Source organism: Coregonus lavaretus (assembly GCF_964263955.1).
Source record: "Coregonus lavaretus genome assembly, chromosome: 23".
Lineage (NCBI taxonomy): Eukaryota > Metazoa > Chordata > Actinopteri > Salmoniformes > Salmonidae > Coregonus > Coregonus lavaretus.
In genome coordinates this window covers 42,537,682-42,555,349 of record NC_140010.1, presented here as the reverse complement: position 1 = coordinate 42,555,349, position 17,668 = coordinate 42,537,682, and the positions used below count along the sequence as shown (strand labels likewise).

The window sequence follows — 17,668 nt, the reverse complement described above, 5'->3', positions numbered from 1 at the left end:
TGGAATACCCATCCACGACTCATTTTCAATGGCCTGGCTGAGGGAAGGCGGTTCTCACCCAAGATTTGACGGTACATGGCCCTGTCCATCGTCCCTTTGATGCGGTGAAGTTGTCCTGTCCCCTTAGCAGAAAAATACACCCAAAGCATAATGTTTCCACCTCCATGTTTGACGGTGGGGATGGTGTTCTTGGGGTCATAGGCAACATTCCTCCTCCTCCAAACACGGCGAGTTGAGTTGATGCCAAAGAGCTCGATTTTGGTCTCATCTGACCACAACACTTTCACCCAGTTCTCCCCTGAATCATTCAGATGTTCATTGGCAAACTTCAGACGGCCCTGTATATGTGCTTTCTTGAGCAGGGGGACCTTGCGGGCGCTGCAGGATTTCAGTCCTTCACGGCGTAGTGTGTTACCAATTGTTTTCTTGGTGAATATGGTCCCAGCTGCCTTGAGATCATTGACAAGATCCTCCCGTGTAGTTCTGGGCTGATTCCTCACCGTTGTCATGATCATTGCAACTCCATGAGGTGAGATCTTGCATGGAGCCCCAGGCCGAGGGAGATTGACAGTTCTTTTGTGTTTCTTCCATTTGCGAATAATCGCACCAACTGTTGTCACCTTCTCACCAAGCTGCTTAGCGATGGTATTGTAGCCCATTCCAGCCTTGTGTAGGTCTACAATCTTGTCGCTGACATCCTTGGAGAGCTCTTTGGTCTTGGCCATGGTGGAGAGTTTGGAATCTGATTGATTGATTGCTTCCGTGGACAGGTGTCTTTTATACAGGTAACAAGCTGAGATTAGGAGCACTGCCTTTAAGAGTGTGCTCCTAATCTCAGCTCTTTACCTGTATAAAAGACACCTGGGAGCCAGAAATCTTTCTGATTGAGAGGGGGTCAAATACTTATTTCCCTCATTAAAATTCAAATCAATTTATAATATTTTTGACATGCGTTTTTCTGGATTGTATTTGTTATTCTGTCTCTCACTGTTCAAATAAACCTACCATTAAAATTATAGACTGATCATTTCTTTGTCAGTGGGCAAACGTACAAAATCAGCTGGGGATCAAATACTTTTTTCCCTCACTGTGTATATATACATACATGTATATGTGTGTGTAAATGTTTATATTCTGGTTAGAGCCAGTTTGCGCTGTTCTGTGAAGTGAGTTGTACACAGCGTTGTAAGAGATCTTCAGTTTCTTGGTAATTTCTTGCATGGAATAGCCTTCATTTCTCAGAACAAAAATAGACTGACGAGTTTCAGAAGAAAGTTCTTTGTTTCAGGCCATTTTCAGCCTGTAATCAAACCCACAATTGCTGATGCTCCAGATACTCAACTAGTCTCAAGAAGGCCAGTTTTATTGCTTCTTTAATCAGCACAACAGTTTTCGGCTGTGCTAACGTAATTGCAAACGGGTTTTGTAATGATCAATTAGCCTTTTTAAAATGATAAACTTGGATTAGCAAACAACGTGCCATTGGAACTCAGGACTGATGGTTGCTGATAGTGGGCCTCTGTACGCCTATGTAGATATTCCATAAAAAAATCAGCTGTTTCCAGCTACAATAGCCATTTACAACATTAACAATGTCTACACTGTATTTCTGAATCAATTTGATGTTATTTTAATGGACAAATAAATTGCTTTTCTTTCGAAAACAAGGACATTTCTAATTGACCCCAAACTTTTGAACGGTAGTGTGTGTATGTATGTATGTATGTATGTATGTATGTATGTATGTATGTATGTATGTGTGTGTGTGTGTGTACACTACCAGTCAAAAGTTTGGACACATCTACTCATTCATGTTTTTTTTATGTATTATTTTTTACATTGTAGAATAATAGTGAAGACATCAAAACTATAAAATAATACATATGGAATCATGTAGTAACCAAACAAGTGTTAAACAAAACAAAATATATTTTATATTTTAGATTCTTCAAATAGCCACCCTTTGCCTTGATGACAGCTTTGCACACTCTTGGCATTCTCTCATCCATCTTCACCTGGAATTATTTTCCAACAGTCTTGAAGGAGTTCCCACATATGCTGAGCACTTGTTTGCTGCTTTTCCTTCACCAGCAAAGCACCCCCACACCATAACACCTTCTCCTCCATTCTTTACAGTTGGAAATACACATGCGGAGATCAACCGTTAATCCACACCACGGCGGTTGGAACTAAAAATCTCAAATTTGGACTCCCGACCAAAGGTCAAATTTCCACCTGTCTAATGTCCATTGCTCGTGTTTCTTGGCCCAAGCAAGTGTCTTGTTCTTATTGATGTCCTTTAGTAGTGGTTTCTTTGCAGCAATTCGACCATGAAGGCCTGATTCACACAGTCCCCTCTGAACAGTAGATGTTGAGATGTGTCTGTTACTTGAACTCTGTGAAGCATTTTATTTGGGCTGCAATTTCTGAGGCTGGTAACTCTAATGAACTTATCCTCTGCAGCAGAGGTAACTCTGGGTCGTCCATTCCTGTGGCAGTCCTCATGAGATCCAGTTTCATCATAGCGCTTGATGGTTTTTGCGACTGCACTTGAAGAAACATTCAAAGTTCTTGAAATGTTCTGTATTGATTGACCTTCATGTCTTTAAAGTAATGATGGACTGTTGTTTCTCTTTGCTTATTTGAGCTGTTCTTGCCATAGTATGGACTTAGCCCTATTTGGTAAATGACCATCTTCTGTATACCCCCCTACCTTGTCACAACACAACTGATTGGCTCAAATGCATTAAGAAGGAAATAAATTCCACAAATGTACTTTTATGAAGGCACACCTGTTAATTGAAATGCATTCCAGGTGACTACATCATGAAGCTCGTTGTAAGCTTATTTACTTGTATGGCTGCCAGCCTAATAGCTTTGCACTCCTATCATCTGATGAAAAATGAAGCTATTGTCTGCTCGATGGGTTGTGCTAATGGATTTTCTGTGATGGAAAACTAGTTTAAAAAATCTTTGGAAGTATAAATGGACACTGTTTAGTGCTAAAAATAAGGGGTTAAATATAACCTTTTTCCTGATCTTATCTCAGATTTAGGACAAACATTTTTGTTTTTTTATACTTCAAGGGGTCTTAAAATACTAAATGAAATAGCAAAAATTATCCTTGGTATGACCTTCCTAAAACAATTCCATATGGCTTAGTATTCCCCCCCCGGCTTAGACTCTTATGGGTTACAATGTATTGAAAGATTTCAAATAAATGGTTTCGACGGTATTGAAAAAAACATCCCGTGGCTATTTCCAAATACCCCGGTATACGGTATACCGCCCATGCCTACTATTCCGTTTTAAAATACTGCCTTTGCATTGCGGACGGTCTGTACTTTTCTGAACATTATTTTCCAGAAGATCAGCATTCTTCTCATGGGCTTTTATCTCCTTCAGGGTTGGAGTACCATTAGGGTTATCAGCCCTTTTTCCTATCACCCAGAAATACACTTGCAATCGAGCAACATCTGGAGTGCTGGATTATAATATTCTATGTAATGGTATTGGTAGCCTAATGTGTATATACTGTAACTAAAAGATGAGGTCCATTCTCAAGTTGTACTACGCTCAACGGACTACAGTCTTTTTTATTACAGAAAGCCTTCTGAGTGGTGCAGCGGACTAAGGCACTGCATCACAGTGCTTGAGGCGTCATTACAGACCCGAGTTCGATCCCGGGCTGTGTCACAGCCAGCCATGACCGGGAGACCCATGAGGAGGCGCACAATTTGCCCAGCGTCGTCTGGGTTAGGGGAGGATTTGGCCGGCAGGGATTTCCTTGTCCCATCGCGCTCTAGCGACTCCTTGTGGCGGGCTGGGCACCTGCAAGCTGACTTCGGTCGCCAGCTGGACGGTGTTTCCTCCGACACATTGGTGCGGCTGGCTTCCGGGTTAAGCAAGCAGTGTGTCAAGAAGCAGGGTCGTGTTTCAGAGGACGCATGGTTTTCAACCTTCGCCTCTCCCGAGTCCGTAGGGGAGTTGCAGAGATGGGACAAGACTAACTACCAATTGGATATCACGGAAAAGGGGTAAAAAGTACAACAAATGAAATAAATAATATTACAGAAAATCATATAGGCAAGAATGGTTCAGACGACAGTACATTTTACATTTTTGTTATTTAGCAGATGCTCTTATCCAGAGCGACTTACAGTTAGTGAGTGCATACATTTCATTTTTCATACTGGCCCCCCGTGGGAAACGAACCCACAACCCTGGCGTTGCAAGCGCCATGCTCTACCAACTGAGCTACAGGGGACCGTAAAAACTGGTTTGTTTTTGTCGTTTGAAACGCTATCCCACGCACACCAGGTCTTACATGCCGTGTTGGCATTCTGGGAGACCAAATAGACCTGTGTGTCCATTTTGTTTAAATTGACATTTTAGTCATTTAGCAGAGCCTCTTATCCAGAGCGACTTACAGTTAGTGAGTGCATACATTATTTTTTTATTTTTCATACTGGCCCCCTGTGGGAATCGAACCCACAACCCTGGCGTTGCAAACGCCATGCTCTACCAACTGAGTTACATCCCTGCCGGCCATTCCCTCCCCTACCCTGGACGACATTCCCTCCCCTACCCCGATGGGTCTCCCGGTCGCACAGCTAGCACTGCGATGCACCACTCGGGAGAGTAAATATATGTTACACTGTTGTCTTAGGTCTATAAGGTATTTAGACCCCTTCCCCTTTTCTATATTTTGTTACCTTACAGCCTTATTCTAAAATGGTTTAAATAAAACATTTTCCTCTTCATTCTACACACAATACCCCATAATGACAAAGCAAAAACAGGTTTTTAGAAATGTTTTCAAGTTTACCTTATTTACATAAGTATTCAGACCCTTTGCTATGAGACTCAAAATTTAGCTCAGGTGTATCCTGTTTCCATTGTCAAGCAATGAGATGTTTCTACAACTTGATTGGAGTCCACCTGTGGTAAATTCAATTGACTGGACATGATTTGGGAAGGCACACCTGTCTATATAAGGTCCCACAGTTGACAGTGCATGTCAGAGCAAAAACCAAGCCATGAGGTCGAAGGAATTGTCCATGGAACTCCGAGACAAGATTGTGTCGAGGCACCATTCTGGGGAAGGGTACCAAAACATGTCTGCAGCATTGAAGGTCCCCATGAACACAGTGGCCTCCATAATTCTTAAATGGAAGAGGTTTGGAACCACCAAGACGCTCTTCCTAGTGCTGGTCGCCTGGCCAAACCGAGCAATCTGGGAGGAGGGCCTTGGTCAGGGAGATGACCAAGAACCCGATCGTCACTCTGACAGAGCTCCAGAGTTCCTCTGTGGAGAAAGGAGAACCTTCGAGAAGGACAACCATCTCTGCAGCCCTCCATCAATCAGACCTTTATGGCCAGACAGAAGCTACTCCTCAGTAAAAGGCACATGACAGCCTGCTTGGAGTTTGCCAAAAGGCACCTAATGGAGTCAGACCATGAGAAACAAGGTTCTCTGGTCTAATGAATCCAAGATTGAACTCTTTGGCCTGAATGCCAAGCGTCACGTCTGGAGGAAACCTGGCACAATCCCTACGGTGGTGGCAGCATCATGCTGTGGGGATGGTTTTCAGTGGCAGGGACAGATAGACTAGTCAGGATCAAGAGAAAGATTAACGGTGCAAAGTACAAAGATTCCTTTGAAAACCTGCTCCAGAGTGCTTAGGGCCTCAGACTAGGGTGAAGGTTCACCTTCCAACAGGACAACGAAACTAAGCACACAGCCAAGACAATGCAGACGTGGCTTCGGGACAAGTCTCTGAATGTCCTTGAGTGGCCCAGCCAGATCTCGGACTTGAACCCGATCGAACATCTCTGGAGAGACGCTCCCCATCCAACCTGACCGAGCTTGAGAGGATCTGCAGAGAAGAATGGGAGAAACTCCGCAAATACAGGTGTGCCAAGCTTGTAGCGTCATACCCAAGATGACTCGAGGCTGTAATTGTTGCGGAAGGTGCTTCAACAAAGTACTGAGGAAAGTGTCTGAATACTTATGTAAATGTGATATTTCCGTTTTTTATTTTTAATGGATTTGTACAAATATATAAACCTGTTTCTGCTTTGTCGTTATGGGGTATTGTGTGTAGATTGATAAGGGGGAATAAACATTTTAATCTATTTTAGAATAAGGCTGTAACTTAACAAAATGTGGAAAAAGACAAGGGGTCTGAATACTTTCCGAATGCACTGTATGTTAAAAGGGGAGGTCACAATTCTGTTAGTACACTTGTTTACATGGATATGCTTCATAAAACCTATTTGAAACAAACCATTACACTTCGCTATTATCATGGCATTACACATTATTATTCAGGTTATTACATAAATATTAATCTACAAATTAAGAAATGCCAGGTTGGCCGAGGATCTATCGCATTTTCGTATTGACTGAGTCAAAATAAAGAAATGCCTTGCCTGTTGAGTTTTCTGCAAATAAATAAATAAAATATGGATCCTATTTCGAACCACAAATCCATTCACACGAAGTCCGACGTTCCCCCCCCGAAATATTCACATAATTTCACAAACCCTGCTGCTGCGGTCATTCGATGGCAGTGGCATTGACATATGTTCTTCGAAGACAGGACGCCGTAATGAGTGAAATAATGTAGCCTAAGTTACTGAAAATGTGCCTTTTACAAGATCAAATCATGAAAGGAGCCTTTGATTCTTTTTAAAGAGATGGAGTCCAGACAGCCTACTTTGGGAAACTTTCTGAATGGACATATAGGCCTATAGAGAGAATCATCGAACTCACACACCCGTGGATCAAAGCTACCAGCGTATGTGTGACGTGTACTGAGTATACGAAGAGGCAGGACGCAGACACAGGAATTAACAAGGTCAAGGTTTACTTAACAATGAGCAAGAGAAATAACAATGATAGAGTAAACGACATGAAGCTTAACAATCACACACAAAATCATCCAGAACAGTCCAGGGCTAAATAGGGGTGGTGATGAGATGAGGTGCAGGTGCGCTGGAAATGATTAGGGGGTTTCCATTCCGGTGTTGCCGAGGTGGTGCGCTCAGACCGGTGGCTCACTAGACCGGCGAATCAGAGCGCCGGAGGGGAGCAACGGGAGGAGACGTGACAGTATGTCAGACACGAGCAAATATTTCTCATTTCCTTAACGTATTTAAAAAAGTACGCTTACTTTAGGCATTCCGAAAGTAGGCTGTAAGATAATGAATTGACAAGGAAAGTATGAAGGGGAAGATGGCCAGCTATGCGATAGTATGAAATTGACAATCATTAAAATGGAAACAAAGTCACGCAACATGTCCATAGCCTATTTATTAGCATTGATTAGTCTATAAATTAAAATATTCTATCAAATTATTCCATTTTAGGTTGGAGTGGTTTGTCCATTTGACACAACATTCGCACATTCTAGGCCTCAGAGCCAGAACAACCTTGACTGCTGTTGAATAATTATTGGATAGTCACACATTCAACCTTTTTAAAAATCAGACCTATTTTTTTACTAGCAAGCAATGGAAATGTGTATTGTATAAAAGAAAGTTCACGCATCAAGTGCCATAGACTAGCTATTCTACACCCCCGCACATCTAGCGGTTTAGCTGCTGGAGCATCAAACGACAGTTGGAAAGGGGAGGAGATTTGTAGACAGTTTAGTAGACTCTCTAAGTTAGCAAAACAATTGCTTATAATAATTAGTAAATACTCCCGCTGTTAGGTAAAGTTTATCTACATGAAAATAAAGTTAATGAAACATTTATTTTACCAAAATTGATGTAGGCCTATTTTAAAGCTGCAATATTTAACTTTTTGGGTGACTTGTCCAAATTCACATAGAAATGTGTGGTATAGATATGTCATTCTCATTGAAAGCAAGTGTTAAGAAGCGGTAGATCTGTTCTATGTGCGCTATTTCTATGCTTCACGTTCTTAAGTTTTGTTTTTGCGTCTTACTTATGGTTTTGTACACCAGTTTGAAAAAGTCGAAAATACTATTTTTGGTTTAATTAAAAATGATTGCACAGCGGTTTAGATGGTACAATGATTGTCTACACTACCCATTGCTTGTTTTGTCTCACAAATGGAAATTAGGCAAATTATTACAATTTTTGCGTCCAGGAAATGGCTGAGCAAGTTCTGCATATTGCACCTGTAAACGGTTATTTTAATTTCATGACGGTATTCATCCAGAAGTCAGTTACACGGTTATTCAATTACGTCACAGCTCTACCTAGAAGTGAATGTTATTATGGCATTTCATTATTATTGTTCAGGTTATTACATAAATATGAATCCACAAATTAAGAAATGCCAGTTTGGCGAGGATCTAGGTCTTTGCACAATGGCACTGGATCACTGCTAATGATCTCGGAATAGATAGGAAGGTAATCTCCCAACTTGTGGTCAGTATGGTTCACCTAATAGTGGTTACCAACCTTTTGAGTCAAGATCACTTTCTGAGTCAAAGTGTAAGCAGAGATCTACCGCTCTGTAGCAAAGAGGACCAATACATTATGACCACCCTGGTAATAGATAATTTGTTGTATTACTTGTGAGGCACAGCTAAGTGAGCATAATAATATTCTATATATATTTTTTGGGGACTGATGGCCTGCATCTGATGGTCAGTCCGAAGGGAGGGAGGGAGCAGCGCTGAGGCTGCACTCTCACCGTCCCGCTGTCTTCCTTTTCTCCGCTGAGAAAAGGGGAGACAGTCTTCAAGCTGTTACGTTCCCCAGCAAGAAAACCACAATGTCACTCAAACAGAAGGAGGAACTAACAAAGTCACTGACAACTTAAACTAAACAGGTGGGGGTTTAGGAGGGGTTCTGAAAGATACTCATGTCAATGAAAGTTGACAAGCAACAACAACTGGAACCTAAAAGACGCCAACTAAATTTGCCCAAGAAGAGGCAAACAAAAGAAAAACCCACACCAAACTTAAAGATAGGAAGCAAACCAAAAAGGTGGAGCAAAACAAAATCATGGAAGATCAGATAAAGGATTGTTTGTCTAGAAATCTAAATAGGGAGAGCCAATCAAAGGTGTTGACCCTCCACATCTCTCAAGACAACTGGAGCACTGGGCCAGCCACTCTTAAATAGCACCTGGGCCAGCACAGGTGAAACCTCCCCATTAACGAGATGGCAACCAGCACAGGTGTAACCCATACTGACTAACGAGGTGACCAATCAGTGCGCCCTATGTTCTAACGTGCTATACGTGCTAAAGTCCAACCTCAAAATATAAATGGAAATACCAAAGCCTGTAACAACGCTGATGGCGGAACTCAAGTCGCACTGCATTCTGCCTCATGCAATTCATGTTACTCCTATGACCAAAGAAAGTGAAATATGAATCTATTAAAAAGACAAGCCGCTAATAATAACGCAAGCTTATCGGAACACTTTGCCATACTCATTCATTGCAGCAGCAGTGCTGGTTGTAGCTTGTGGAAGTAATAAAGTAGGGAGATTGCACATTTTATGGCTTATAAAGGCGTGAATAACTACTTAAACATTAACTTACACATAAAAACAGCAGCTCTTTGCTGTATTCGCTGAGTCTCTAGTCATGATTTTAAAAGTTTTTAAATCTCCCAGTATCAACTTTGGTGTGCGTTCGAAGCTTCTTTTTACAGTCAATTGCTCAAGGAAACTGTGCAGATACGGTGATCGGACCTTTCTGATTGGCCAGCGGTAGGCCTATAGGTGCACTTGATTTGCTCTCTGGGCCTGCCGGATAGGTGGAGTTCTACCTTCAGACACATGGTTCAAAATGGGAATACGTTGCCTTTCCAGCGCTAGGGCTGTTGAATCAAGTGCATATACCACCAACAGTGTGAAATAAAACCAAAAAAACAGGAACGCAAGGCTTTATCGTTGTTTTTTCCCAGAAATATTTGGTGATCGACTAGGAATGCCTTGAAGATCAACCAGTTGATTGCGATCGACCGGTTGGTGACCACTGACCTAATACAATCTCTTAGAGAATGTGGCTGACTGAAAACGCATACAAGTCAAAGAAAAGTTTACCATACCTTTTTAAACTGGGATTAGCCTAGTTTCCAACAGTTTTGAGTACATCTCTTTTGCAGCCTGTGACTTGAATGTTGTCAGTTGTAATTACTTAACTACTTGTCAAAATTCCTAGTTATGACAGTGATAAACATTTGGAAGGAATGGTTGTACTACAGGGAAAAATAAGTTGGTGATAACATTCTGTGAGGAAGTAAACACTTGAGTCAAGAAAAAAACACTCAGGGCCTCCCGAGTGGCGCAGCAGTCTAAGGCACTGCATCGCAGTGCTTGAGGCGTCACTACAGACAAGGGTTCGATCCCAGTCTGTGTCGCAGCCGGCTGTGACCGGGAGACCAATGAGGTGGCGCACAATTGACCCAGCGTTGTCCGGGATGTCCTTGTCCCATCGCGCTCTAGCAACTCCTTGTGGCGGGCCGGGCGCATGCACGATGACCTCGGTCGCCAATTGTACAGTATTTCCTCCGACACATTGGTGCGGCTGGCTTCCGGGTTAAGCGAGCAGTTTGTCAAGAAGCAGTGCGGCTTGGCAGGGTCGTGTTTCGGAGGATGCATGGTTCTTGACCTTCGCCATTCCAGAGTCCGTACGGGAGTTGCAGCGATGGGACAAGACTGTAACTATGAATTGTATATCATGAAATTGGGGGAAAAAAGTCCTAGGCCTATATTGCCTTCTGCAATGATTGTATGAAAAATAAACATTAAACTGAAATTAGTTAGGCTACTTACGGTTACGCCTAGATCTCGAGAACCATTCCCCAGACTCTGTTTAGTCCATTACTTTGTCAATAGTTCAGCAGTTTATTCATGTCACGAGATTTGTGTAATGCTTCCTAAATGTTTGGCATGGAAGGCACACAGAGAAGTTTACACAGGGTAGTCTCTCTTGCCAAGTCCAGTTGTTGCTCAGACAAGAATAAGTGACTGACCTCTGTGCCACGCGCGAGTGTAACCTGATGAAAGTTGTAACAGCTGTGAATGTCCTTTACAGCCCCTCCCTCATCCCCCTCCAAGCTCTCACTGCAGCTACCACTTACGTCTATATCTTGGGTGGTTCATTCCAGTTTACCTAACTATTTATAACATACAACAACACTGGTAATCAACTCCAGTTTAGGACAGGTAATCATGTCAGTAGGATTCAGTTCCTTTCCTCAGAACGTCAGTGTGAATATGCCTACAGCTATGGCAGGATTCCTGGTGGGTGTTCCTTGAGATCCTAATTTAAAACTGACTGCTAACCCCAGCCAACTCAGATCCTGCCTCCCAATAATTAAGTTCAGCAATCAGTTTATTACACCAGTATACTGAGATGTATTAGTACTCTAGCTGGGTGTATTCAGTAGCACTTGAGTTGCCATATTACTGACAACATGGCTGTTATGAGTTGTAATGACCCAAAAAGTTGACGTGATGCGGAATAACACCAGAGGAAAGTAATACAGACTAACAGAAGGGGGTAATGAATGCCTGCATAAACAGAACATGACGCATGCGTCCTTTTCTTCCTATATGTTTTTTAAAAACTTTGTTTTGAATGTTTTTTTTTTTTTATCTGTCCAAATAAACAAACAAAATAAATGTAACGAAACTATCTCTCCTGTCTTGCTGCAGATATCCAGGAATTTTACGAAGTGACCTTATTGGATAATCAGAAAGGTGTGGAGTCCCCGAAGGCGTCGGAGCCCATGCCACCGGTCAACCTGTGGGATTTCTCTAGCTTCCAAAGCACAACGGTGACCTCAGACACTCTGCCAAGCCTTAGCACCAGCATAGAGGTAAGAGAGAACGATTCATGGTCAGCGACGGTATACAGAATATGTAGCATCATGGGTCACTTGGGGGATAAGAAATTTGGAATTGTTTTTGTATTTTGTTTGTATTTTGTCTGTCTATTGTATAGGGCCCTTGCTCCCATCTCATGTCAGGGAGCTGCTTCACATCATGTGAAATAGATGAAGGGACACTTCCAAAAGCACATTTAATGGAAGAACTGTGCAGATGCAAATAATTACAGTAAAAACAGTTTTCTATGCGACCACGTGTTCCTAAAACTCTTAAATATCTGCTCCGAATTAAGATTCAAAGATGTCTGCAGAACATGACACCTTAAGTTTATTTATTTGGGTTATTGATCTACTGTATGTGAAGTGTATTTACATCCGGTAACGGAATTATGGTAACGGAATTACATCGTTGGTCCTTGATCTGTACTATACAGAAATGCATAATTATGGATATGAATATCATTATCTTTGTGGTGAAAGCCAAAGTTCCAAAAGCTGGGCCATAAATAGTGTATAAGAGATCATGACTCTTATGTGGATGATGTTACAAATATTTGTTGGTCTGATGTGACGAATAAGGAGCATCCAGACACTGCACATGATGAATTTATGAAATTGCTTCTTCCAATTATTGATAAACATGCACCTGTTAAGAAACTGACTGTTAGAACTGTTAAGACTCCATGGATTGATGAGTAATTGAAAAACTGTATGGTTGAAAAAGATGGGGCAAAGGGAGTGGCTAATAAGTCTGGCTGCACATCTGAATGGCACTTACTGCAAATTGAGAAATGATGTTACTAAACTCACTAAGAAGAAACTGTATTATGAAGCCAAGGTCAATGATATAAAGAATGATGGAAAATAACGTTGGAGTACTTTAAATGAAATCATGGGCAGAAAGACATTCAACTCCATCTTTCATCAAATCAGATGGCTTATTAATCACAAAACCATTTGATGTTGCCAATTATTTTAATGATTACCTCATTGGCAAAGTGGGCAAACTTAGGCAGTAAATGCCAACAACAAACAGTGAGCCATCGTACTCGAGCATAAAAAACATATATAATGAAAGAAAAGCATTGGATTTTGTGAAGTTAGTGTGGGAGAGGTGAAAAAATTGTTATCGATCAATAATGACAAACCTCCTGGCATTGACAATTTACATGGAAAGCTACTGAGGATGGTAGCTGACTCTATAGCCATTCTTATCTGTCTTATCTTTAATCTGAGCCTAGAGGAAAGTCTTTGTCCTCAGGCCTGGAGGGAAGCCAAAGTCATGCCGCTACCCAAGAGTGGTAAAGCGGCCTTTACTGGTTCTAACAGCAGACCTGTCAGCTTCCTGCCAGCTCTTAGCAAACTGTTACAATTACAAAATACAATGCTATTTCTCTGTAAACAAATTAACAACTGACTTTCAGCATGCTTATAGAGAAGGGCACTCAACATGTATTGCACTGACACAAATTACTGATAATTGGTTGAAAGAAATTGATAATAAGATGATTTGTGGGAGCGTACTGTCAGATTTCAGTGCAGCCTTTGACATTATTGACCATAACCTGTTGTTGAGAGCTTATGTGTTATGGCTTTTCAACCTCTGCCATATTGTGGATTCAGAGCTACAGTGGGGGAAAAAAGTATTTAGTCAGCCACCAATTGTGCAAGTTCTCCCACTTAAAAAGATGAGAGAAGCATGTACTTTTCATCATAGGTACACGTCAACTATGACAGACAAATTGAGAAAAAAAGAGAGCTGGGACCAAAGTAACAAAGCCTACCATCAGTAACACACTACGCCGCCAGGGACTCAAATCCTGCAGTGCCAGACGTGTCCCCCTGCTTAAGCCAGTACATGTCCAGGCCCGTCTGAAGTTTGCTAGAGTGCATTTGGATGATCCAGAAGAGGATTGGGAGAATGTCATATGGTCAGATGAAACCAAAATATAACTTTTTGGTAAAAACTCAACTCGTCGTGTTTGGAGGACAAAGAATGCTGAGTTGCATCCAAAGAACACCATACCTACTGTGAAGCATGGGGGTGGAAACATCATGCTTTGGGTTTTTCTGCAAAGGGACCAGGACGACTGATCCGTGTAAAGGAAAGAATGAATGGGGCCATGTATCGTGAGATTTTGAGTGAAAACCTCCTTCCATCAGCAAGGGCATTGAAGATGAAACGTGGCTGGGTCTTTCAGCATGACAATGATCCCAAACACACCGCCCGGGCAACGAAGGAGTGGCTTCGTAAGAAGCATTTCAAGGTCCTGGAGTGGCCTAGCCAGTCTCCAGATCTCAACCCCATAGAAAATCTTTGGAGGGAGTTGAAAGTCCGTGTTGCCCAGCGACAGCCCCAAAACATCACTGCTCTAGAGGAGATCTGCATGGAGGAATGGGCCAAAATACCAGCAACAGTGTGTGAAAACCTTGTGAAGACTTACAGAAAACGTTTGACATTTACATTTACGTCATTTAGCAGACACTCTTATCCAGAGCGACTTACAAATTCCTGTGTCATTGCCAACAAAGGGTATATACAATGTATTGAGAAACTTTTGTTATTGACCAAATACTTATTTTCCACCATAATTTTCAAATAAATTCATAAAAAATCCTACAATGTGATTTTCTGGATTTTTTTTCTCATTTTGTCTGTCATAGTTGACGTGTACCTATGATGAAAATTACAGGCCTCTCTCCTCTTTTTAATAATAAATAATAATATGCCATTTAGCAGACGCTTTTATCCAAAGCGACTTACAGTCATGCGTGCATACATTTTTTGTGTATGGGTGGTCCCGGGGATCGAACCCACTACCTTGGCGTTACAAGCGCCGTGCTCTACCAGCTAAGTGGGAGAACTTGCACAATTGGTGGCTGACTAAATACTTTTTCCCCCACTGCATCTATCTAATATAACTCAGAGGGTCTTCTTTAATGGAAGATTCTCTAATGTCAAACATGTAAAATGTGGTGTACTGCAGGGCAGCTCTCTAGGCCCTCTACTCTTTCTATTTTTACCAATGACCTGGTATTACAATTATTTTTTTGTTGTATTTTTCACCTTTATTTAACCAGGTAAGCCAGTTGAGAACAAGTTCTCATTTACAACTGCGACCTGGCCAAGATAAAGCAAAACAGTGCTGTAAAAACAACAACAACGCAGAGTTACATATGGAATAAACAAAACGTCAATAACACAATAGAAAATCTATATACAGTGTGTGCAAATGTAGTAAGTTATGGAGGTAAGGCAATAAATAGGCCATAGTGCAAAATAATTACAATTATAATTTAGTATTAACACTGGAGTGATAGATGTGCAGAAGATGATATGCAAATAGAGATACTGGGGTGCAAATGAGAAAAATAAATAACTATGTAAATAACAATATGGGGATGAAGTAGTTGGGTGGGCTAATTACAGATAGGCTGTGTACAGGTGCAGTGATCGGTAAGCTGCTCTGACAACTGATGCTTAAAGATAGTGAGGGAGCTAAGTGTCTCCAGCTTCAGAGATTTTTGCAGTTCGTTCCAGTCATTTGCAGCAGAGAACTGGAAGGAATGGCGACCAAAGGAGGTGTTGGCTTTGGGGATGACCAGTGAGAATTACCTGCTGGAACGCATACTGCGGGTGGGTGTTGCTATGGTGACCAATGAGCTAAGATAAGACGGAGATTTTCTTAGAAGTGATTTATAGATGACCTGGAGCCAGTGGGTTTGGCGACGAATATGTAGCGAGGGCCAGCCAACGAGAGCGTACAGGTCACAATGGTGGGTAGTATATGGGGCTTTGGTGACAAAACGGATGGCACTGTGATAGACTACATCCAATTTGCTGAGTAGAGTGTTGGAAGCTATTTTGTAAATGACATCGCCGAAGTCAAGGATCCGTAGGATAGTCAGTTTTACGAGGGCATGTTTAGCAGCATGAGTGAAGGAGGCTTTGTTGCGAAATAGGAAGCCGATTCTAGATTTAACTTTGGATTGGAGATGCTTAATGTGAGTCTGGAAGGAGAGTTTACGGTCTAACCAGACACCTAGGTATTTGTAGTTGTCCACATATTCTAAGTCAGACCCGCCAAGAGTAGTGATTCTAGTCGGGCATGCGGGTGCATGCAGCGTTCGATTGAAGAGCATGCATTTAGTTTTACTAGCGTTTAAGAGCAGTTGGAGGCCACGGATTGAGTGTTGTATGGCATTGAAGCTTGTTTGGAGGTTTGTTAACACAGTGTCCAATGAAGGGCCAGATGTATACAAAATGGTGTCGTCTGCGTAGAGGTGGAACTGAGAGTCACCAGCAGCAAGAGCGACATCAGTGATATACACAGAGAATAGAGTCGGCCCGAGAATTGAACCCTGTGGCACCCCCATAGAGACTGCCAGAGGTCCAGACAACAGGCCCTCCGATTTGACACATTGAACTCTATCTGAGAAGTAGTTGGTGAACCAGGCGAGGCAGTCATTTGAGAAACCAAGGCTATTTAGTCTGCCAATAAGAATGCGGTGATTGACAGAGTCAAAAGCCTTGGCCAGGTCAATGAAGACGGCTGCACAGTACTGTCTTTTATCGATCGCGGTCATTATATCGTTTAGGACCTTGAGCGTGGCTGAGGTGCACCCATGACCAGCTCGGAAACCAGATTGCGTAGCGGAGAAGGTACGGTGGGATTCGAAATGGTCGGTGATCTGTTTGTTAACTTGGCTTTCAAATACTTTAGAAAGGCAGGGCAGGATGGATGTATGTCTGTAACAGTTTGGATCTAGAGTGTCACTCCCTTTGAAGAGGGGGATGACTGCGGCAGCTTTCCAATCTCTGGGGATCTCAGACGATACGAAAGAGAGGTTGAACAGGCTGGTAATAGGGGTTGCGACAATTTCGGTGGCTAATTTTAGAAAGAAATAGTCCAGATTGTCTAGCCCAGCTGATTTGTAGGGGCCCAGATTTTGCAGCTCTTTCAGAACATCAGCTATCGGAATTTGGGTGAAGGAGAAGAGGGGGGGGGGTCATGGGCAAGTTTGAGCGGAGGGTGCAGAGCTGGTGGCCGGGGTAGGGGTAGCCAGGTGGAAAGCATGGCCAGCCGTAGCAAAATGCTTGTTGAAAGTTTCGATTATCGTATTGAATGTTTCCGAGCCTCAGTGCAGTGGGCAGCTAGGAGGAGGTGCTCTTATTCTCCATGGACTTTACAGTGTCCCAAAACTTTTTGGAGTTAGTGCTACAGGATGCACATTTCTGTTTGAAAAAGTTAGCCTTTGCTTTCCTAACTGATTGTGTATATTGGTTCCTGACTTCCCTGAAAAGTTGCATATCGCGGGGGCTGTTCGATGCTAATGCAGTACGCCACAGGATGTTTTTGTGTTGGTCAAGGGCAGTCAAGTCTGGGGTGAACCAGGGGCTATATCTGTTCTTAGTTCTGAATTTTTTGAATGGGGCATGCTTATTTAAGATTGAGAGGAAAGCACTTTTAAAGGCCAAACAGGCACCCTCTACTGACGGAATTAGGTCAATATCCATCCAGGATACCTGGGCCAGGTCAATTAGAAAGGCCTGCTCGCTGAAGTGTTTTAGGGAGCGTTTGACAGTGATGAGCGGTGGTCGTTTGACCGCGGACCCATTACGGACGCAGGCAATGAGGCAGTGATTGCTGAGATCCTGGTTGAAGACAGCGGACGTGTATTTAGAGGGTAAATTAGTCAGGATGATATCTATGAGGGTGCCTATGTTAACGGATTTAGGGTTGTACCTGGTAGGTTCCTTGATAATTTGTGTGAGATTGAGGGCATCTAGTTTAGATTTTAGGACGGCCGGGGTGTTAAGCATATCCCAGTTTAGGTCA

General features: G+C 42.4%; 1 protein-coding gene across 2 annotated transcripts in view; it reads left to right on the top strand.

The window, feature by feature from the left end:
- dlg1b (discs large MAGUK scaffold protein 1b) overlaps positions 1 to 17,668 on the top strand; it is a 265,655-nt gene that overhangs the window by 27,100 nt on the left and 220,887 nt on the right. For both annotated transcript variants that reach the window (XM_084187957.1, XM_084187958.1), the window contains exon 3: positions 11,656 to 11,819. In XM_084187957.1, the coding sequence (XP_084044083.1) occupies positions 11,656 to 11,819 (164 nt within the window). The remainder of the gene's footprint in view (positions 1 to 11,655; positions 11,820 to 17,668) is intronic.